The 23,960-nt window shown below is 44.0% G+C and overlaps 1 protein-coding gene across 5 annotated transcripts; it reads right to left on the reverse strand.

Annotated features, from left to right (window-relative positions):
* Positions 1 to 316: 316 nt before the first annotated feature.
* prkx (protein kinase X-linked) lies at positions 317 to 23,740 on the reverse strand. Of its 5 annotated transcripts, XR_012954671.1 has the most exons (9): positions 23,051 to 23,740; positions 18,517 to 18,685; positions 15,670 to 15,933; positions 11,590 to 11,709; positions 9,243 to 9,338; positions 7,615 to 7,664; positions 4,511 to 4,568; positions 2,884 to 2,961; positions 2,707 to 2,767 (listed from the first exon to the last, which is right to left on the reverse strand). XR_012954671.1 is itself a non-coding variant. In XM_076094309.1 (8 exons), the coding sequence occupies exons 1-8, from the start codon at positions 23,196 to 23,198 to the stop codon at positions 2,642 to 2,644; spliced, it is 1,059 nt and encodes a 352-aa protein (XP_075950424.1). In that variant the 5' UTR covers positions 23,199 to 23,740; the 3' UTR covers positions 317 to 2,641. The 5 variants fall into 5 exon arrangements, 3 of the variants coding, with proteins under 3 accessions (XP_075950424.1, XP_075950425.1, XP_075950426.1); XM_076094309.1 differs by lacking the exon at positions 7,615 to 7,664 and having other exon boundaries at positions 317 to 2,767; XR_012954672.1 differs by lacking the exon at positions 2,707 to 2,767 and having other exon boundaries at positions 2,923 to 2,961; positions 7,615 to 8,987.
* Positions 23,741 to 23,960: the final 220 nt, after the last annotated feature.

Consider the following 23,960-nt stretch of genomic DNA (forward strand, 5'->3'; position numbering starts at 1 on the left):
TAATCCACTCCATTAGTTTCTTCAAGTATATTTTGATGCCAGTACTTAAGTACTTTTACTTGATATTTCTATGGTACGATGGTATTGCTACTTTTAGAGAACTTCTTCCACAGCGTTGACAGTATATGAATTCTCAATATGTGAAGAGACAATTGGTGCATTTTGTTACAAAAACCTTAAAACATCAGTGAAATGATGAGTTCATCTCCTAAATGTCAGATTTCCTTCTCATGAATATGGAAGCCTGAGCTGCCCTTCAGACAGCAGCACGGGGTGCAGAGAGTGAGGACAGGAAGGACCAGGCGGGACACGGGAGGAAGAGAAAAGCTTTTTCTTTCTTATCACTTTCAAACATTTCCAAAGACGCTTGAGTCTTAATACAAACATGTGCCATTGCTTAGAGTTCCATAATGACAGGTACAAAAGGAGTTATTGTATATTGATAGGCATTGTTAGGTAGAGGGTAGAAAACAATGTGTGACTGCGCCAACTTAAAGGCTGAGACGTATAAAGATATTGCTAGGTAACACATAAGTGGCTGGGTGTGGAGGTTAAAGACACATGCAATATACAAACAGGCTCTATATGGACGAGCACCATTGTGAGAGACAACACTATACATACGAAGTGGTGTGTGATGTAGGTTACAGAGGGGGGGCGCACTAAGGCGAATCGCTGGATGTGCCTACCCAGTATGCCTTGCGGGAACACCCGCCCCTACTCTGCCTCTGATTGGCCCGTCCAGGCGTCTGCTAAACGCTATCGTTAGCCTAGCTATGATGCTAGCTGAACTAGACCGGCTCTGGAGGAGAGCAACTCAGCACAGGCTGTGTGCCTACATTCCAGCTTGGTAGCCTACATCATAGCTATGCTAACATTAGCATTTAGCAGACACCTGTAACGCCGGAGAGGATATGGCCAATCAGAGACAAGCATGGGGTCATCCCGCAAGGCATACTGGGTAGGCGCGCGCAGCGAGTCATTATAGTGCCTCCCTGTGAGGCACTATAATGAACAGCAGTGATGGTTGTTTTCTTTACATTATAACAGCTGCATATAAGCAGACAGCCTGCTGCTCACGCAGAAGGGAGGACGCACTGATGCCTTTAATACTTTTGAAACCGAGTGACTAGACGTTTGCTCATTGAACCAACAGTATATAATGGACTGTATGCGTTTTTAAAAACTATGACAATGGATTCAATATGAAGCTAGCAGATTTGGATATTTTGTGCAGATATGGAGTAGAGGAATGATGTATTAGCCTAGGTCGAGATATTCCAAAGATACTGTAGGTTTGAGGTCACTCAAATGCCCCCACACACACTGTTTTATTTAGCATTCATAATAGATCAGTATATAGTTCCATGTCACCGCTAGCTGCCACCAGCATAACTGACCCCCGCCTCCAGCCCAGCTCTCAGCCTTCAAGCTGAATCCTGGGATCCATCAGCTATCGGTCTGATGACAACGGGCTCCAGTGTAACAAAGGCTCACTCGCCCCCGCGTGTCGGGTTATCCTAGTTTACAAGCTGATCTTAAGCGAGCACAATGTGATGAGGAAGTCAGGTGACGTGGAATAAAAGAGCGAGAAAGTCCAGGTAAGAAGGGGGTCAGGTGGATGGGTAAACAAACACGGGACTTTCACCCAGGTACCTTCTGACACGGTCCTGACTTTGGTCTGAACACAAATTGGGATCCTTTCAGCTGGACAGCAGCAGCAGCTCTGTAATGAAGGCGAGGCACAGACTAAACCATATGAAGTTTGTTTTAAAGGCCAATATTTGTCCGGAAACAGCAAACGAAGCCTTCTGCTGATGAATACTGTAACGAGTGGCTCTAAACACTGACAAGTACCTCACACCCCAGCACCTTTCACCTCACATGACCGGGCTTTAAAAGCAGGACAGCCAGGACGATAATGATGAGGATGAGTGTAGTGAGCACAGAGGGGCTGGGGAAAGTCTGTGGTTCATGTGTGGAACAGCTGGGACTGTACAGTAATAATAAAGTCCTGTGGCCGGGGATGAAGCTGTTGTAGACTTGGCAGCACATTCAGCTCCTCACATGGACTGAGACCAGCGGTGGCTGAGGAGAAGCACTATTTCTATGCCCATCAAACTGTGGTGTAAGGCACCTTCTTACAAGTGCTCATGACTACAGAACAATGAGTGTGAAACTGCATTCATGACTACTGGCCAGCTGACAGTTACAGCACCAGTCTGGAGTCACATTAGATATGACTGAATGAACATTTTTAAAAAGAGAGAACGTATAAAACATAATATAAAAAAAGACCTGATTATTTTTAAAAGCTAGAAAGTAAGTCTTTTGGTTTCAAAGGAAACTCATTATTTTTGCATATGAGCAGGCTCAGAGAAAAAACTGATTAAAAAAATCAAAACAGCAAAAGGTTTGACTTTAGTCAGATAAATAAAAGTATAAAAAGCAAATCATCTCTGTGGTATGAGACAGTCACAGCATCAATCATGTCTCTCAGGAGGCCGTTATTACGATAGCAGGAGGCTCCTGGCTTTGATAAATAAGGATTCTCTTCGTGATAGCAGCTGGAACAGTTACTACACATGACGCTGTGTCAATTCTCAGGATATTCCGTCAATAAATACACCAGGCTCAGCGATCAGAAGTTCTTGAAGGTCTCCAAGTCCTTCGGAGGCACAGGAGGGTCTTTCTTCCAGTCGTCCTCTGGGTAAACATCAAAGTTAGAAGTGTCCCCCTCATGGGACACTTTAGGAACTATGGGGGGCTGTGGAGACAACGGGACGTCCCGGTGAGTGGGAGCACAATGTAGATCAATGTGCATGCTCCTTATAAAAAGATAAGAGTCAAATTCAAAAGCACTGTTGGTCCGTGTCAGCTCACCTTCAGCTTCCTCAGAGGAACGGCCTCCCAGTCAATGGTCTTGAACCACCGATGCTTCTTCACATCATCTGCTCCGTTCTGAAACACAAAACATGGCTGTATGCAGATCTGTTTCTATAATCAAAGCATTACTTATACTACATTTCATGAACACAGTAGAAATTCTTCTTTTTCTTTTGTTTGGCTTTGATTTTTAAAGATGGACCATTTAGAAACAAAGATGAGTGTGACCCAGCAGCGGCAGCAGCAGGAGCCGTGATAGGCCAGACTCCCGCTAATACACAACAGCTGGCCAATCAGAGCTCCTGCTGCTGCTCTGTGGGTTGCACTTCATTTCAACGTCATTTCTTTTAAGTGATCTGAGCTCTGTGTCGATGAGCTCTTATGGCAGGTCATGAGAGGTGACCGTCCTGTGTGGAGCTGGGAGGTGTTGAAGCATCTGGTAACGACAGATCATTCCATGTACGTTGAATATTATCACCAACATTAATGCATTAGCTGAATGCAAATTCAATTAACACCTTTAAAAAGGCTTTAGTGTGTGTCGTCTAGTCCGGCCTGTGACCGCTGTGCTCTGCAGAGCCACAAATCAATAGCATCTTGTCTGGGATTATGTGGAGCTAATCAGCGGGCTCAGAGAAGTATGTGTTTCATGGAGAGGGCTCTCCTCTCACTAATGTGAGCTGAAACGCTCCAGTCCTCCAGTTTGAATGGGACTCTACACAGCTCCCGCTGGTGCCCGATGAAGTGGCCGGCTCCCAGTTAAATGTAATACCTGCACACTTTTTCTTCTTCTGTAACTTCTTGTCCAACCCTGTTTCAGGTAAAACTAACTCTTAAGAGAGAGTGATGTAGTCATAGCAATCTTTAAATTTGCACAATAAAACTCTCTCAGGTGGATAAGTGAAGCCCGAACACAACATTCTGTTCCTTTCTGGTAGCCTAACCTTTACGGCTTCACTTTTTGCCATATTTGTGTAATTTCCTCTGTCATAATCTATTCAAAATGTTGATACATTCATCTTCATCCTCAATTATCACAGTGAGCTCACGGCAACGAGGTTTACGAGCAGCAGTGAGTAATGTGTGGACATTTTTTGTCTGGGCCTCTGAGCCTGGGGGCCCAGATTACAATATATACTCAATATATATACAATACATAAAGACATCAATCCTCCCTCGTGAAGCTCCTAATGTTCACAGTGTTTTGGAGGATCTAGTTTGCTGGATTGTATCGTGTTACAGTAATCGCTGTTTCTCATGTTTAATCTAATATTCTAACATTTAAAGGCGTTTCTAATATTTCTATATCCATATTGATTAAAATGGGCTCCAGACAGGACAGGCTTTGAAAGCGACTGTACACAAATTTGAGATTTTGTGCGTATGAAATTGTTTTTGATGTTGCCTTCGTTAGGCACGACTGTTTATTTATTTTAGGAGTCAGACAGATGTGAAAAACCTGTAACGGTCCAAACACTTGTCTCTTGGTTTCTCTCTAATTGGAAGCATGTGCAGCTTCTCTTTCCTGTCCCGTCCTCAGACTGCTGACGTCAGTCTACCTGACGCTATGAAATACAGTGCGCTGCCGTGTGCTTCAGGGAGCCAGGAAGTCGAACCAACTCACCTTCATGTTGCCTAGCCGTCTGGCTCGGTCGATGACCAGAAACTTCTTGATGAGGTCTCTGGGGGGGGGGGGGGGGAGAAGAAACAGTGAGTGAATCCAAAGCTGTACAGTGTCTCTCTCTCTCTCTCTCACAAGGTTCTCCAGCACTGTCAAGATGACAAATGTGTCCTCACCAAAGGTAGCCACCGGCCTGTGAAAGGTGATGAGGGCTGGCTAAGTGAGCTGTGTCTCTTTCACAATCTTTTAATTGAACAAAGTGGAACTTTGTGACACTGTAAACTTGTGCATGTGATGTAGACATCCGTGTGAGGGGGGTGGGGATGATTCACGGGGGTCTTAAACTGGCAGAGTGTAGGAGATGGAGATAGAGATAAAGGCGCCGTATCTCACACCCAACGAGCCGCCGACAGCCTCATAAATACAGCGGCTGCATGTTGACAAGTCAGCTATTTCTCACTTTTTGTCTAAATCCTTCCTCTGCTTCCAGACGGGGGCCTTGGAGTGATGTGTCACAGAGAAATATTTTAATCAGCTCTGGGGGAAATATTTGTATTTATGACTTTTCATGGATTTTATGAAGGAGAATTCATCTGGAATAGAGAGAGGCTATCAGCCCTATGTTTGGTGTTTCATTTGTCCATGTCAATTAATAAAGATGTTCACTCTTCCTATTACAACTTTCAATGAGAGGTTTTCCCCTTAACACTACACTAGCAACATATGCCTGTCCAGCACCAAACAGCAGACAGGACTCAGGAATCATATTCAACATTCACAGTGGATAAGCACGACAGGCAAACTATGACTTCTAGGCAGAGATGGGCAAAAATACATCGAAATGTATTTTGATACAAAATACTAAATAAATGTATTAAAATAAAATACAAAATACTGGTGCCAGAAAATGTAACAAAATACAATACATGTATTTTGTATTTAAAATATAGGAAATACTTTTTTCTGGATTTTCCGTTATCTCACAATTTGGTATAGCAGAGCATTCAGGTTTGGGCTATATAATATAATATAATTATATAAAATGTACACAAAGCTCTGGTGAAGCCCACAGAAAGGAAGAACAGTCACAGAATGTCAGTGTAACTAAGCAAAGCTATTAAAAGACAACAACTTGATTGATTATGTATATATATATTTTTTTATTAATAGGACTTAACAGCCCATAAACTTGTAGAATGTATGAAATAATAAAACTAAGAATACTTTCATAATATGCCTTTTAAATAAAATAAATTGGATATTTAATGTTTTTTTTAACATCTACTGTCATAGCCTGGCTAACTGTGAACTATATTATCTGCCAGTAATTGATATGGCATTATGACATTCACATTGAGAAGATACAGCATAACTTGTAATACAGTGCAAGATTAGATAGTCAGACGTCTCTTGATAAGGTTATCATGAACATACAAGCTCCCAATCTCCCTCTTCCTATAGCTAGCTACTCCACTGACAAGTGAACTTGCTAAACACTGGCTATGCACTAGCCTAGACAGCATGCTAGCGTCATTAGCATGTTAGCATCGATCGCTAGCTTGATATTATAACCAAGGGTGTAGGTTTGCATAGGGTCCATAGGGACTAGTCACGACCAAAGTTTGGGAAAGACACAATTGTCCCCACCAATATTTCGTCTGTTAGAAAAAATAATTTTGCACAATATATTTGCAAACTCATTTGTATTATTATTAGTGCTGGGCAAGTTAACACGTTATTATCGCGTTAACGCATTAATTAATTAACGCCGACAATTATTTTATAGCGCGTTTTTTAAATTTTGAAAGTCCGTTGCTCACTGGCAGCGGTGGAGGAATGGAGACTACTGGACATCGCTGCGGTAAAGTCAGCAGACACTCAGATCTCCGTGGTCAACTCAGCAGACACTTACACTTTAGTGCACCTATATGCTGAAATTCACTAAACGCATTCAAATGGCACAGATCGGGAGCGAGCGAAGGACTTTGAAAGGTAGCGGAAAGATTAACGTGAGACAACATCCGGTTTCTTCAGACGAACATCCGGTTTTCAGAATAAGATGCCAACAAAGTATGAATTATATTCACATTAAATATAAAACATGCTACCTGCATCTCGTGAGTTAAAGGGAAAATACACCTAAATTGTGTGTAAAGTGTCTTTATTCTTTGATCGCTGGGTAACCATCATCACCTCGCAGTTACAGCATTATATTGATGAACAGTAGAGCTGCATTCACATGCTCTGACTGTCATGAAGACAGAAGACAGACATTTAGATGAAACGTGCTGAAACATTTTATTCCTGTTGCACAGCAGTGGAACGTTTCACATAAAGTCACACACTGAGCACAGATAGTGAAGAGATAGAACTGCTGCTGTGTAAAGGGAATACTGCTGTTAAAAAGCACCCGATTTGTTTAAAGTGTTTGCAAACCAAATGTTATTGCCCTTTTGTTCATATAGCAGTACTTTTAAAATAAAAGTGTGCAATACACTACTTTTGAATTCATTATTGAACTTTGCCATAACAATGAGATTAATCGCAAAAAATCCATGCGATTAAAAATTGTAATCGTTGCCCAGCACTACTAATAATTGGATAAAGGAGGAAAGCACTTTATTTATAGCCTATTAAGTGCTGCAGAATAGATTTATTTTTGTTTTTTTTGGCTGCACAACTGGGAAAAGTTTTTGCTATATATTTTGGATATAGAATATACTGTTACTGTATATTGGCATTTTAGCAGAACGTTTTTTTATTCATTTATGTAATTATTTATTATTATTATTTATTTGGTGCAGAATACTGTTTTGTATTTAAACTAAGGTTTTATTACTGTTATTATGTTTAAATCAGTTCCAAGTTACACAAATGTTAATATATTTTAATAAAGTTTGCCTGTTCAACATAATATCAACTAAGTTTTTTTTGATATGGCGGGGGGGGGGGGGGGGGGCTGGCAGTCCCCTACCAATGCTGAGACCAAACCTACGCCCTTGATTATAACCATCACCATGTATATACAATAGGCTATGTAGCCAGACCCAGACATAAATTATACATCAAGCTAGTTGACATCTGTCACATTCAGATAAAATATTTACCTTGACAGACAATCCGTTGAACTTGAAGATCTGAAGACTGAACTCGTGAACTGTTTTTTGATTCATGGAGAAAGTATTTTGAGTATTTTAAATACAAAATTACTCCACTCTAAAGTATTTTGTTACAAAATACGTTAGATTTTTTATCGGCCCTATCAAATACAAATTACAAAATACTCAAAAGTAATTGAAATACGTATTTCAAATACAAGTAATATAAATACTGCCCATCTCTGCTTCTAGGTCCCGCTCTAGTGTCACATTTGGACGGTTTACTTCCTCTCGAGGTTTACTTGGTTAGGTGATGGAGAAGATTGCGGTTCAGGTCAAAATACTAACGTGCGCTCGTTACGTAGCTGCCGTTGTAAAGTCCGAAAGTTACGTAACAAAACTAAGGTAAAACTAAAATTCTGAACTAAATTTGATTTAGTCACTGTGACTTCACGTGAAGGCGCAGTGACCTCGACCGTAGACCCCCAAATTCGAATCAGTTCCTCTTGACGTGTAAGAAATACCCTCCAGGTCAGGTCAACACGAGGTCAACATGTCCGACTAACCCCGAACACCCGACTCCTTTTATGACTGATGATGAGACTTTCCCTGCTGGGGTCACCCTGAGACGGTGCTCCAGTCAGTCTCATCAGCCCTGCTGCTGGAGACGCAGCAGTCTGTCCTCTGCAAGGCCTTTCCCTTGCTGATGGATGGGAGTGCGTGACACGGAACTGTGTGTCAGAGTGATATAAATGGTAGAAATATTAGAAATCCTTCTGTCTGCTGGCGCCGAGATAGATGGCTTAACAGCGGGAAGCTGTGGCTCTGCTGAATTATCTGTGTGTGTGTGTGTGTGTGTGTCCTCTCCGGGGCCACGGCGACAGGACTGATTGAGTGAGTGCATGCACGCTCACGTGCACACACACCCAGTGCGCCGAGCCTGTAATCTTGCAACATTCCTGCGCCCTCCAGCTGGTGTAACGGGTGGAGTTGGGCTGGGTGTGTCATTAGCGGCTGCAGGTCTACCTGAAGGCTCCTCTTTAGCTCCAGGGAGCTCATTGACCTCCGTGTTAAAGGGACGCTGCCGCACTTAAAAGACCCCCACCGTCGTTTGAAGTATTGATGCTTGAGTAGTCCTTTGAATGGTGAGGGTGGGGGGGTCAGATTTTGGTTGTAGATGAGCACCACTGTGGAGACCTGGTCCCAGGGCTGCAGCTACAGCTGAGGACTCTCAGGTCAGGTTCTTTGGAGCTCTTTTTAAAGAGGGAATTTAGAGGTTTTACATTCTGGAGTCAAAAAGTCACAGCTTTTTCAGGCCGGTTCCAGTATTCTTTTAGTATTTCAAGGCAGAAATACCGTTTTGAATGTTTTTGGTTAGATAGCTGAAATATAGAAAATACAGATTTGAATGTATTGCTCTGCGATTTAAAATACATCAGTAAAATAATAAAGAGGGCGACCATAAAGTGGCCAAATGAGAACGGAGGCTGTCCGCGTTTAAATTCATTAAAAGGAATTATGCGTTTAAAATTCCTTCAATCCTGACTGCTTGAATCAGTAACAGTCCTCGTACATGCAGAGACATTAAGGATCAATACACACACACACACACTCTTGTTCCCGGCTTGGTGTCTTACTTGACATAGAAATCCAGGTGGCGAGGGAATTCCAGTTTTCCGGCCAGAATCTTCTGATAGATTCCAAATGGGTTGTCGTCAAAGAACGGTGGGTACCTGTGGAGATAAACACACGTCAATCTCTGGCACGCACCGCCACAGTGTGGGAACTTCATTCACACTCTGCACAAACAGCATGATGCAAGGAGCAGGTAAAGGAGGCAAGAGCTTGCACACCCTCACCTGGATCCGTTTGAACTAGATGGAGAGGAGTCACCATTTAGACTGGGGGGGGGGGGGGGGCTATGATAACTTTCTGCTTTGGACAGAGCCGCCTTTGTTCACAGTTCTGTGTGTTTGTCTTCCTGCCACCCACAGGCCGGCTGCTGAGTGCTTTCCCCGCTCTGGCCTGGACAAGTCATTACCCACAAATGACATAATGGGGCCGGCCTCCAACTGCATTACGCACGGAGCAGACAGGCGCATAATCGCACCAGTTTGTCACACGCCGCTCGCCTTCCCAGTGAAAAGCTCCAGAGGCGGGAGACTGTGGGACGTCTGGGAGCCGGCCGAGCACCACAGACTCCACTGGTGTGCCGTCATAGGTGGAGAATCTGGGTCACCGTGGCAAGATGGGAAGAGAATAACATCATGTGACCTAAATATTAGGTTTGGGAGTGTTGTAGTCAAGACCACCTGAGCAGAGACCAAGTCAAGACCAAGACCTTCTTAAATCTCTCACATGCAAATAACAAGTGGCTCATTCATTGAGGCTCCTGCTTTATTACACTGATGTCACAACGGGCTCCAAGTTCAAAGGCTTCTAATCTGGCTGTAAAAGTGACTCGGCCGTTCATTCATGCGAGACCAGCGTGTGAAATTGAGAACACATTTGTGGAACTAAAAGAGGCTTGATGCTCAGAATGTCCTCACTCCAGAGGGGATTCTCTTTTATTTCAATGAGCTTTACGTCGGAGGAAGAATGGTCATCTTTAGCCCCACTTCTGGTAAAACTCTAGGAACAACATTCCTTGTAGCGCGCTCATACCAGGAGTACTCGTCAATGTGATTTATATTTAAAGGTACCACAGCTTAGAGGGAGGAGTCAGGAGTTAACTGTAAATCATGACCATGTGACTGTGTGGGTGACACGAGGCTGGTGGACTCCGTCTCTCATCAGCAGGCTGACGAGGACTGACCGGGGGACAAGGAGAAGTGGGAGTTAATTAAATTGTTATGCGCTTAATCCAGAAAATTGGGTCCGGGAATAGACGCGTTTTGATTAAATTGGGATTCATTCATGCAACTTTGTTTTCTATAATTAACATGAACGTGAGCCTGAGCGGACCACTGGAGGTTTTCAGTCGTACACAGCCACATGTATCGCTACATGTACACACGCAGGATGATTGGCTTCCATTAAGAGCAGGAATCTGGCCCTTAAAGCAGGATTATGGAGAGAAGACCCGTTCTTCTCCTAGTCTCTCTTGGCCCTGACCCCTCAGTGAATGTTTTTTCAACTTGCACTTCACCCCAGAGGTGGATGATCGACCACCGCTAACTTTTCAGAAGCGGCCGTGATATTCTTGGATCAGTAACTCTGAAGAACAGCACAATGCCGCGAGATGAAGGGAGCTCTTTGTCTGAGGGGTCCCACCGTGGAGCCCCTCCCTGGACACGTCGAGTGATGTGCACAGCGGACCGCGACACTTCAAAGCCCTGCCCCGATGAATGCTGGGAGATGGTCACATTCTTTCCACGAACTCAAAGCCAGGTAGCTTTTCTTCCCAGGGTTTAAAGGAGATGAAGGGTGAGGGCGGCTGACCTTTCAGGAGGAAGCGGCTCCATATTTGGGAGTTAAAGCAGTATGCGGCCCTTATTAAACATATATAGGTCAGGTGTAATTTCATAAATGCTTTTTTAATATAAATACCAGCTAATATTCAGGTAGGCCATGCTACTGAGCCAGGTCCATAAATCAACTGTTGGCTTATAGAATATCACCCGGGGTGTCTCAATCAATGTTAGAGTCCATCTCAACCTGAGCAGCAGTACAATTATTAGAACACGGTTCCATGTACACGGCTCCTCCACTTTCTCTTGCAGGGTTATGTCCCATTGCGTCACTCTTGTACAGGTGTTCGTGTTATTGTGTCCACTCTCTGTGTGTCTCTTCGATCGTTTTGAGAAATGATCGTCAAGTTTATTCCAGTCATGAGTCGCTCAAAGCGCTCACTGTCTGTCTCCACACCTGTGTGTGTGCTTCTATCTGTTAAAGGGACTGAGACGTAGATTGTCTTGATGAGTGCTGCCCCCCGGTGTTTACAGAGGGAGGAGGCGTGGTGTGTTGTGTGGACTGAACACTTACCCGGCCAGCATTTCAAAGACGAGGATGCCCAGAGCCCACCAGTCCACTGCTCGGCCGTGACCCTTGCTCTGGATGACCTCGGGGGCCAGGTACTCGGGAGTGCCGCACAGGGTCCAGGTCCTGATCACACACAGAGAGATGAGCCACATGTTATTGTTTTACTAACTGCTTGTCTGCTTTTTATGTGTTTGCGTCTTGTGTTTGTTGACAATACACATCTATTCTAATTCTTGTTTCTCATCATCGATTCATTTTCCATAAAGGAATCAATTCATCTTTTCAACACTTTACAGGATTCAGGTTCTACGACTTCAGACAAGGACAATCAGCACATTCTCACATTTGAAATGTCTATCAGGCGGATTTCCTTCCAATCAACACATCTATTAATAAAACATTAGTTTCAGCTCTCGGGGGAATAAGTGTTTCCATTTCTTATAGTGCAGCGACTTGTCTTATTCTCTTCTGTTTTCAAGATACCAACATTATACTCACAACATTTCAGAAACAGGGAAAACACTGCTGGGAACAAGTGCAATTACCCTAAAACTGACTCGGCTATTTTTAGACGCTTCACTGCTGTTAAAAGTAGGACACCCACGTGAAGATGAGGGACCCGAGTGTGGATACAGGAGTAGTATATATATATATATATACATATATATGTATATATAAGCATTGGACAGGAAGTCCAGAGCAGATTACTGCGTCTGGCTGATTGACGGCGTGTAACAAACACGCACAGTGTTCCCCCTGAAAGCCACTTGTCCTCTGATGAAGAGCACTTGGCCCGGCGCCAGCCTTTCATCGCCTGTCACAGATATCACCTGGGTAATGACCTCTTTCGGCCAGTTGCCGTGGCGACGGTAATTTGTATGGAAATGATGTGGATCCAGGCTGTAGAGGGGGGGGGGATACGGAAGAGAGAAGACCTGCGTTGTTGCTCCTCGGTGTGCTAGGCTTCATGTCTGCCAGCAGGGGGCACTGTGGCGGCGCTCCATCTCGTCCTGAACACGGGGAGCGACAGAGAGCTGGAGGCAGTGAGGCCGTTGTCTTCCTATCAGGGGCAATTCCGCCGCCCTCCATTTATATATAATTTATATATAAGTGGGTCACTTGAACATCAGAGAGGTATCTACTCCCCATCTGATTTGCTCGCCCAGTCTGGGGGAAAATGTAATCTTACTCCATTATGTTTATATGTCAGCGGGGGTCAACGCGGCGTCCGGGTGGAGAAACACTGCAGTGCAGATATAAAGCGTGTCTTCTCCTCTGTAGTGCATCTTTTCACTTCTGCAGAGGTCGCACTCACTGTATCTAATTCGGACTAAATGACACCAGCCGGGGGAGGTTTGCAGCAGGTTCTTGGAGTTGGGAAGGTTCCCTCAGGTCCCCAGAACAACATATGAGTGAAAACACACAGGACATGAGCAAGGTGGCTTTGCTTGTTCCTGGACTAGAGTAGTCACGATTGCTGCAGTCTCTAAATCTTCTGCAGTTTTTCTGTCAACAATGCCTTTGCTCTTTACACAACTTGTTGCCACAGAAGGATTTCACAGCTCTGTTGTTTCTCAGTGGCCAAAAAGGTGACAGGCGTTCGTGAGATATAATGTTAACGAGGATTTCTATGAAGTAGAACGTGCTTGAAACACGCTGGACCGAACCGTGTTGGGTGAGGACTAAACTCAAAGTGTTTTCTAACGGTCTGAAACAGTCACAGCCTCTCTGTCTCTGTAGTCCCGACACGATGAATCTCACATACTGTATGGGAATAAAAGGCGGACAGACAAGCAGACTTTTCTGTTGCCCAAATGTGACTTCAAGCTTTTTCTAACCTAAAAATATCTGCCAGGTATTGAAGTTATTTTCATTTGACATGTGTGAAGAACAGTGGAAAACAGCCGACTGTGTAACATTCATTTGTTCATTATTTTACCTTATTTGTTTTATATGTTTGAGATACCTGTAGAGGTTAAACTGTTCCATATTTCACAAGAAAAAAGCAAAGCAAATTCATTTATCATTTTGTGTAGCAGAACATTGTTTTAATCCTCTTTGAAACCTGGAAAGCCCTCACGTTTATCTTTGGACGCAGGGGAAATAAGATATTTACATTAATATTGCATTGTTGATGCAATATTAAACATGTTTTATCTCAGCCAGGAGATGATGAGATTGGTTGTGTGGGTGCGTGATCGAGTCTCTGTGTGCGTGCGTATCGGTGTCTGTCCACAGCTAATCTGGCATTCTGCTGCACCAAACTGCACAATATTTGGGCGGCTAACCCACGGCTCAAGGGCCTCTCCTGGTTGCGGTGATTCATGTTTTCTTTTATTGCCCGTTTAATACCGCCATTGACTGACTGCTGACTCCTTGCTCTCTACTCTTGACTGGCCCCCCGGCTGCTTGGGGCCACAAGTGAGACACAGTGGGGGAAAACAGTTTGCTCACTTTTAATCTTTTGGACGGTGTGTTTGGCTATCAGCTAACAGCTAAGAGCTAACGGAACCACACACACTGCTGAGACGTGCGAGTGAGAAACTTGTCTGATAGTCCAGATAGAGGTTTAGGTTACATTCATTGAAGACCCACCTGGCAGAGAACAGCACCATTTTAGAGTTTTAAACTCATTTTTCAGGTTCAAGTCTTTAAAGAAAAGTGACACTGAAACAAGCAGACACAGACCAACACATGACCTCCAGACTGCACCCAAGTCTTAGATACGTTTCTTCCAAGTTCCATCAAGAATTCACACCGAATCCACACGGAGCAGCTAAATCAAAGCGCAGCCTTGCCAGCTGTGTGCTTTGGGGCTGTACAGTATGATCTCAGACCTACAGTGAGGAGTGACAGCTGCTTTGTCATTCACTTTCTACTGACAATCAATCAGGCATCAAACACCCTGAGCAGAGAGCGGAGTATCCACGACTGTCACTCAGCAGCAGCCGCACACCACTACAGAAAAGCATCCCCGTGAGCCAGCAGTGCATCCACGCGTGCGTTTCATTACATGTGCAGGTAGTCCTCCATGTCGGTGGTCATGTCAGGATAAAGGCTCTGGTCTCTTTGATGTAAATGTCACTCCGGCCCTCTGATGAGGTCAGCCCTGATACAGGCTAGAACACAGCGCTGTCACGCTAACAGGACGGGCTGCAGCAGCAGAAAATGAAGATTAAACGCACATCTTGTTCCACCGTCTCGTCCATGTAATGAACGCATCTCTTAACTTTAATCTGTTAAGCGGGACGAGACGTCTGTCTGAATGACAAAAGGCCATCACTTTAGAGTCCTGGTACTTTTTTATATAAAGCATTTATTTTATTATCTGAAAAGCACGGAGGAAATCGTATCCGTACTTTTATCTCTGACCGAGTCACTGTGACGCTTCTACTGTATCTGTACAGAAGAGAGCAACTCAGAAACATTATCACAGCAGCACGGTTTCCTGATTCAAGGCTGCAACTGACAGTTATTTCATCACAAAATCCCAGTTTTCAAATCCCTTTTCAGCTGGTACGAAACTCCAAAAACAGATTATTCTCACATTTGAGAAGCTGGAAGCAGAAACATTTTTCGGTTCATCTACTTATGAATTAATTGTAGAGGTGTGAGTCTTAACTGACCTCAACGATTCAAAAGGCTCGATGTATCGCATCCTCAATTTTCTATGAAAGCATGCAGTCAGATTAATCTCCCTTTTTATTTAAAATGTGCTTTCAAAAACCTGACTACAGCAATCTGTATTATGAGAAGCTGCATCTTCTCAATACAGTAGCAGTGTGAGCCACCTCAGTACATACATATATTCAAATGGCTCACTTTCTCCAGGTCTGGATTTAAGACTAAAACAGACCACTTCTTTTTAATCAGGCCTCTTAGACTTGGACTGACCTGTCTGAGCCAATCATCTTTTAAAATATCTTCTTAAACTCCACGGTTTAGACATTTTATCCACTCATTTGTACGTCCCTTTGTCCTCTCCTACCTCGCTTCCACTCTATTCCCTGCCAATTTCAACTCCTTCATAATCACTCTGCAAATTGTGGCTGTCGAAAAAGGAGGCGCTGTTATTTCCATCACCTGTCGGAGAGCTTCTTAGCGAAGCCGAAGTCGGTCAGGCGGATGTGTCCTTCGCTGTCCAGCAGGATGTTCTCGGGCTTGAGGTCTCGGTACACCACTTCTCTGGAGTGCAGGTACTCGATGGCGCACACGATCTCGGAGGTGTAGAAGAGGCCGGTGGCATTGCTGAAGCGCCCGCGGCTGCGCAGGTAGCTGAACAGCTCGCCGCCCGGCACGTAGTCCATCAGCATGTAGAGGAAGCGCTCGTCGTGGTGGGTCCAGAACCTGAGAAGCAACAAGAAACACCCAGACGGTCTTTTTAACGCCCAACACTGTCTGCCTCGGTCCACAGCTGTCCTGTGTGTCCATTGGAGGGTAAAAGTGTTAAAGTGCTCTCTGATGAGTTGCGGAAATCAGATAAAATAAGGATCCGTATCTGTCTCCGATTGGAGCGGTGTGCTACGACTATTTCAGCTGGAAGTGCCCTTCAGAGGAATAAAATCAGAGCTCTGTCACTGATGAAGATGGAGGAGGCTCCAGCGTTTCCCACAAGTGCTGGCTGCTAGCCACTAACACCACGACTGACTCTTTCCTCAACCGCTACTCTTGGTTTTTTCCTGTTTGCCGACGCTACAGTTACCTCGATCTACAATCACGTTTATCGACCAGCCACTGAATTTAGATCTCCGAGTGACTATTTAGGAACGCACCCGTACTCTGCAACAGGAAATAAACTGAGGCACATTTACAGTTTGGTGGACTCAATATTGTAGAGTCCACCATCCTTTAACACTTTGAAAGAAATGTAAGAATAGCAAAATAAATACATAAAAAGGCTTCAAATGGACCCTGTGATCGGTGATAGCCAACGCTTAGTCTCTTACACTGTACACTAGATTAGAGCTGACTGATACATGAAGAGGCCGGCAGACATCAGAGTTAGATACTTCTGATATGAGGTCATGTGTAAAAGGGCTCACCACATATCTGTTATTTTTTATGTGGTCAGTGTTCCAGATTTAAGATTACCTTATCTAAAAATGTTTTCTGTTGAGTGTCGTGTCAGTCTAAAAAGTTGATAATAAATGTACACACTTCACTGCTTTAAGAATTTCATCTTTGATTTAGTTAGTGTGTAAGAAGATGAACTCAGTTTTACGTTTCAGTGAGAACCTTGAAACGTTTCCTCACATTGTTCAACACTACACAAGCCGAGTCTCCATCCTCTCAACTATAACAGCATGAGAGAGCTGTGAGGCTGCTGTCGTCCGTCTGTGAGATGAACATAAGAAGACACACATCGTTTACTACAAACTGCAGGGATTCAGGCATTTCAAATCTATAATACACAGTGAGCCTTTTTCCATTTATTACCAGAACTCTGTCTCCATTGGAGCCTCTCATAATATGTGTCTTTACTAATAACTGGGAGGACAACCTGGCAAACATCAATAAAAAGGAGTCATGTTCTCAGACACTGTTACATGTGCTGTATTGGAACTATATCAGATTTTGACACTGACGCTAGAGCAAAGCATTGAGAATGGTTATTACTGCTCCTTAAGTCTCCACATTACAGTGGATTTGTATCAGTGGGGAGATCTATTGTATTATGGAACTTCCTCTCAGAATAGGGTTGGGATTGAATTAATTATGCATAATATCTACTGAGGCAGTGGACAGAAAAGTTGAATATTTAATGTGATTATGAAACACTGGTGTTATAAACCGTGTGCCTCACTTTAAAAGAGCATAACACCAGATTGGGAGTATTTGGATTGCCTGTCAACGGCTGAGACGACGGCTCGGAGCTAACAGCGCTAACTGAGCTAACAGCGCTAACAGTACAAACTATGGCGAACGTGCTGACAGTGACACACATACTGAATCGGTTTGTGGAACATAAAAGTGATGGAGAGGACGACCCTGTGGCTGTAACAACTGGAAAGCGTGTAGTGAGAGAAAAGATGACGGATGGATTGATAATGGCAGACAGTGATGGGTGAGGGTAAGCAGAATATTTATTAGTGTCTTTGCAGTTGGCAGTGACATAACACATATTTACAGCCCGCTTTATCTTCTCCAAAGGGCCCAGAGGTTGAGAGGCTTAGAGGACAACATGTCTGCCGTTAAAGCATACATCTATATTATTTTACACGTTTACTGTGTTCCATCTTTCAACCAACTTCAGTCGGGATCATAAACCTGAGGATATGAATCAATCTGGGGGAAAATAGCAACAACTATTACTCACTCAAATGACTCACTTCTTTCAAGAGACAAAACATGTTGATGAATTTAATTTGGACAGCACGAGGCTAGCGGTTTCCCCCTGCTTCAGTCTTTATGCTAAGCTAGGCTAACTGCGTCCTGGCTCCAGAATGATAAATAACAGCTGCTCCCTGTTAGCTCACCTGGTAGAGCGAGCACCGTATTTGCTGCACGTCCTCACCTCTCTCCCCCTTTTCCTCCCTTCAGCTACTCAAGCTAAATATGCCCAACCATTATTTTTTTCAGTATCAAGTAGAGCAGAACTGTAGAAGCTAACGTGACTACGCTGGAGAGTTGAGATATAGATGTGTCAGGGAGCTCGGTATTCATTTGCATGCTGTCCATATGATCTACAGCTTATGGCCTTCAAGGTTGCTCTGTCATATATAATATGAAATAAGTACTAGAGTCCTCTTTAAGTGCAGTTGGGAGGAAGAGTAACGGATACGCTTTCTTTTAAAGCAGAGAGACGTATTTCTAATCTGAATCAATGTGTCAGAGCGCACACACGACAATGAACTCTGACCTTTTTTCATTAGAAATGTTCAGCCAGTGGGCCGTGAGCCCCCCCCCCCTGGTGTGTGTGTGTGGACTCACAGTCTGATGAGGAAGGGGTGGTTGACCTCGGACAGCACCTCCTTCTCATTGTGGACGTGCTGCTCCTGCTTCAGTCGGATCACGTCCAGGATCTTCATCTGCTTCAGGGCGTAGAAGGCCCGGCACTGCTTGTCCTTCACCAGGAAGACTCGGCCAAAGGTCCCCGTGCCTGGGGGGGGGGGGGGGGGGGATTAACCACAGCTCACTGGGGAACAACTCAACCGTGACAAATAAACGCTTAGCTAACGTTCCACATGTATCGATTTTGTTCAAACGTGCCATTCATCATCCATGATAAGAAAAACAGATATGCAGTCGACATCATGAGCCAGTACTGTGACTCCATCAAAGGTCTTCAAATGCAGTCATCTGAAAAAAACAGCTGACACAGCTGCTTTATGTTTATATCTGTTGCAATGACAAACATTCTATTCTTTGTATTTACAGCAAGGCTTTTATTATTAATTTGAGTATTTTTTTCGAACCACCACCTCTGATTAAAGGACGACTCTGCTCTACCACTGAGCCACAGTCGCCCAGTGGAAGCTGGTCAGTAGCAGGAGGATAGAAGACTCAGGCCCTGAGCTGATGACACTATGTGATTCAACAGCCTGAGTCAGACACGGAGCCGCTGCAACTCTCTAATGAAATGCTGGCTGTCTCCTTGGTCTGCTTTACAAACAATGAACCTGTCTCAGGTGTATTGGTGTTTCCATAGCGACGCAGACACAGCGGCGCACCGTCAGATGAACACCTCGTACCTCCGTAAACGGTAACGCCATCACCTACAATGTCCTTGGAACACCCTGATTCAGGGTTTCTGGCTGCTTCATCAACTCACTCTCAGCTGACATTGTGAAAAACCGCTGCGCCTTCTTTCCCTTCTCAGTGCTCTGCATTTAATAATAAACAAGTATTTATTGAGGTATTAAAACGGTCATCTTTGTCATTTAAAAAGTATCCATGTAGCTAATAATAGCATCTCGTACAGATATGAGCCTTTTCCCCTCTATGATGGTTAAACTGTGTAATTGATCAGACTAATCATGGCTCATTTTATATCCAAAATTCTCCCTCACTGCCGATAAAAGAAACTATATATACATGAAAACCATAACTTACATAACTGCTCTCATGGCAAACCCAGTTTGTAGGAAACTCAAACAGCACTCTGCTAGCTGTTTCATGACCGCCTACTGTCACATCTGTGCACACCTGGCTTTTTGAAAATGTACAAAATTGTGACCACGTAGAAATGTGTGTGCGTGTGTTTGTGTGTGTGTGGTTAGACAGTCTGACAATCTGTGCTTTTGAAGCACACTGAGGCCCTCAGTTTCAGTGGCAGAACTGTTTCCTCTGATCAAGTTAAAACTAAAATAAGGCATGAAAGTGACCTGAAAGTGGAGTTCCACCACAATAATTCAGAAGGAGAAGATGACCTCACCATCTCACCCCCACTCCATCTCTGCATAACAGAGTGCTAAATTGGTGGAACATTTGAAGATGCTGAACAAGAGGACGACTTAGCGATGCTGTAAAACATTTCTTCTGAGCCGGGGACAAAGGCAGCAGGCAATTAGCCTCTACCGAGACACGGCCAGGTGATTTCAGAGAGTAATGTGCTGTCATTGATATGTACCTCTCTGGAAGCTGGCTCATCCACCGACTCCCCTTCCACCTGCTCGGGGAGAACCAACGAGAGGCGGATCAACAAACCCCCACATATCATGTCGGGGGTACGTCATTAGCCGTGACCGGCCTGCCGTCGGCGGTGCCTTGGAGGGATATTCTCCGGGTCGCGAGGCCACTGCAGCACGCGACGGCGGCAAATATATCTGAAGGCGCCAGAGAGTTGCCTCATGATTCCGATGACAATTAAACAACAGCAGGCAGATAAAGAGCTTTAGCTGATTTGTTTTAGGCAGCAAATCCCCCTCATCAGACAAAATGACTTGGCAAATTGGATTTTTTTTGCACGCGGCTCATAAGCTCGGAGCTTTCTCCCGACAGCACGGGATGCCGCACACCTCCCTGACGGGCTGTAAGCTCGGGCTTTGTTGCTCAGTGTATATTGCTGAGCTTGACGTCTTTCATTAAACCGGCAGCGTGACATCGTAAATCGCGGCGCACGGTAAATCTATTCCTCTCTCTGACCTCCTCACACCTGCTGACCAAGCATATTCAAATGTATGGCCATGGTGCATTCTCCATTGTCGGCCCCTCTCCGTCACTAAACCATCTTAAGAACGACTGTCTCTGTATTTTTAGCTTTTTAACACTCATCAAGAAGATATGGCATGAGAGGACTTTTATATCTAATATATCAATCACAGAATCATGGATTTTGTTCTTTTCTAAAGAATCTTTGGATCTTACCCATCCCAACAAAAAACAACAACATTACAACTAATGTCAGTCCTAACATAACGTTCCTCGCTCCTCTCAAACATCCTGCTGATGGACTGAAACAACAAAAGCCATCACATCTATGTGATCATATTTCATTGAGCACAGACTAATTGATAAAAGGGGATATATTATGCTCATCATCATTATTTGGGGTTTCTAATAGAACATGTTTGAATGTTCAAAAAACACATTATCTTTGCTCATACTGTCGGTCTGAATATACATATGTATCCACCCTCAGAAAAACACGGTGCACCTTTTCCAAAGTTGCTTGTCGAGCCGTGGGCGGTATATTCTAATGAGTCAGCATGTGACACGGGAAGAGCAGCCAAATGTGCCGTTCTTGTTGAATCACATGATCCAGGTAGCCCACAGAACACTAGCAGGTTTGAGTTGTTTCAGCTTGCAGGTATGTAGGCGTTCAAGATACCCAAATATTTGTGCACAAGCACTGAAAATTGAAATTTTTTTAATCATATGCACCTCAAGAATGTAACCCTGTGCTTTTGTCTGACATGCGTTAATTTCTCTTGAGAGATGATTCGTATTGTTTGAGGGAGAGGTTCTTGTGCAACCCCATGGCGTAGGTGTGACTCAAACGTGTCTCATTTGGACAATGCAGCCGGTGGTGACTAACTCCCTGGAGGGCAGGTTGTTGCCTGAACACGGACTAGCCTAAGCTTGGCATGTGAGCTTCTCTGAGCACTAACTGGACAGTGGACACGCCTCTGTCGTTGTCTCTCGGGCCGATGACCGACCCAGCTGTCTGGAGTCCTGTTGACTTGCTGACTTTGAGAACTACGCACTCCGCATTATGATGAAAATCTCACAAAAACAGAACTTCCACAAAATGGTGCCTGACGGGATATTGTGTGGTTTGGGATTCTCTCCATACTGTACAGCAGTACTCCCACAGCATGGAGAAACACTGGCTTCATGAAAAACATGAGAAAACTTGTCGACTCTGGTTGTAAAACATAATATAAAATGAACTGTGTTCATGGTTTCTCCCCTTGGCAAGCGGCCATGCTAGAAGCAGGATAACGCTCTCTAAGGTGAACATTATGAGGCATTCATGGACTTCGCGGAGGCTTCCACATGGTCCATTAATGACAGCATAGATGGACGAGTTCAAATGTTCAAAATGTGAGCTAAAGATGCATTTTGCCACTCATTCTGTTGAACGCAACACTGAGTGGGAAAGACTACCCTGAGGCACATTCTACACTTTAGCTGAGTGTCTCTCTCTTATTCCGATCACAGCAAGTACAGTTTGTCACACGATTCATCCGCGGGACGCTTAGCTGGACAGATTTTGGTGGACCGACCTCAGCCAGCTTCATACACGCAATATGCTGAAGACAAAGGACCAAGTAGGTCAGCTGTGACTGGGTGACATTGATAAACAACTGGTATCCTGATATGAGACGATCAAATCTATATCAAGAGGAGCTGTCACATTTATCTCGATACCAACAAATGAAGAAAAATTGATATTTAGTATGTAATCACTATTATATCTGCGAACTCTTATCATTTGATCAAATATTCAGCCTTTAAAGTTTCAACACAAGAATCTTTGCTTCAATGAAATACATGAAAACAAACCACAAACTTTGACGACTTTGGACTTTTAGGAAATAGTCACGGACATATTAATTGTGTTATGATGTTTTAAGGATCAAATAATTAATAGTGTAATCAAGACAATAACTGACAGTTCCCTAGATATTGACAATAATCATGCATTGATGGATTCATTGTCATTTTTCAAGCAAAAATAGAAAAATATATCAATTGGTTCCAGCTGCTCAACTGTAAATATTTGCAGGTTTTCTCAATCAATCAAGAAAATGCTCTGCAGCTGAGTAAATTATGAACATTATCATTAGTTATAGCGCTGCTCGGCAGTTATTAATACTCATTACTATAGTATATAGAGGTTTAATAACCAACTCAACCGCATTATCATGTACAATGTTATTAAATGCCTTTCTATTTGTCATATTTTTTGCGCTTGTCGTGTTCCTGAAGTTTGGGAACTGCTGCATTTTACACAGCAGCCCCTTGAGACAACAGTCCAGTACCGGGGAATCCCATGCGTGCGAAAGGTCCTTGAACTCACCGACTGTGGCGATGGTCTCCAGGTCATCCAGGCAGTATATCCGGTTGTTCGGCGCTGCTTCTCCGGCCGAACAGCCGGCGTTGCTTTTGCCCTCTTTCAGGAAGTTGGCCTCACTGTGGACTCCGACTTTAGCTTTGGAGGACGCCATGTCTTATTGTCGGAGACGAGCTGACTTACTCGGGTTCAGAACTTTCCAGTGGGACGCATAGAGTTCACATCACACATTTCTGGGTACCGTCAGTTCATCTTCTTTGTCTGGCGTTAGCTGTGGCTGGGCGGCTTGTTTTTGGACAGTGACGCCTTCCACATCGGAGAAGTGAGCGGAAACCGTAGAAAACGTTTATGTTAACAAGTTATGTTAATTACCAGTCAATAGGAGATGAAACCACTGGCACGGGCGAGACAAAGAAGCTGGTGACAGGTGCACTGCCCTGGCATGTAGCGTTAGCGACTTTGGTTAGCAGCTAACGACCCATAGTGAGCTAAATGGGAGAAGCACTGTTACACTGGAGCTATGAAAGGGGAAGCGGCGCGAGGGAAGCTCCGGAATAGAATAGTTAAAAAACCGAATCAACTCGATGAAACCAGTGGCTTTTCTGACTCGAGTTTACTGCTTTCCTCCATTATTGACTCCACTACCACAACAGACCTCACCCAGTAGTTCTTCTATGGCCACATCACCCAGGAAGCGATACAGTATCGGTGTACATTTCGTTTCCGGTCAGGACTTTCAAAGTAAAAAGCATGAACCGGCATGTGGACGTTTACTGAGTAAATCACGGACCCTAAGAGAATGTCGATGTTTTCTATGTGTTCTAGAAGGGAATTAATGAATACTATTGTTCTAACAAAGTAACATAACCAGCTTTTTCTTTTTCTTTTCACGTGCGTTTTTTTCCAAACTGTTTAA

Source organism: Anarhichas minor, unplaced genomic scaffold (genome assembly GCF_050575085.1).
Source record: "Anarhichas minor isolate MPS153535 unplaced genomic scaffold, ASM5057508v1 ptg000018l, whole genome shotgun sequence".
NCBI classification, from domain to species: Eukaryota; Metazoa; Chordata; class Actinopteri; order Perciformes; family Anarhichadidae; genus Anarhichas; species Anarhichas minor.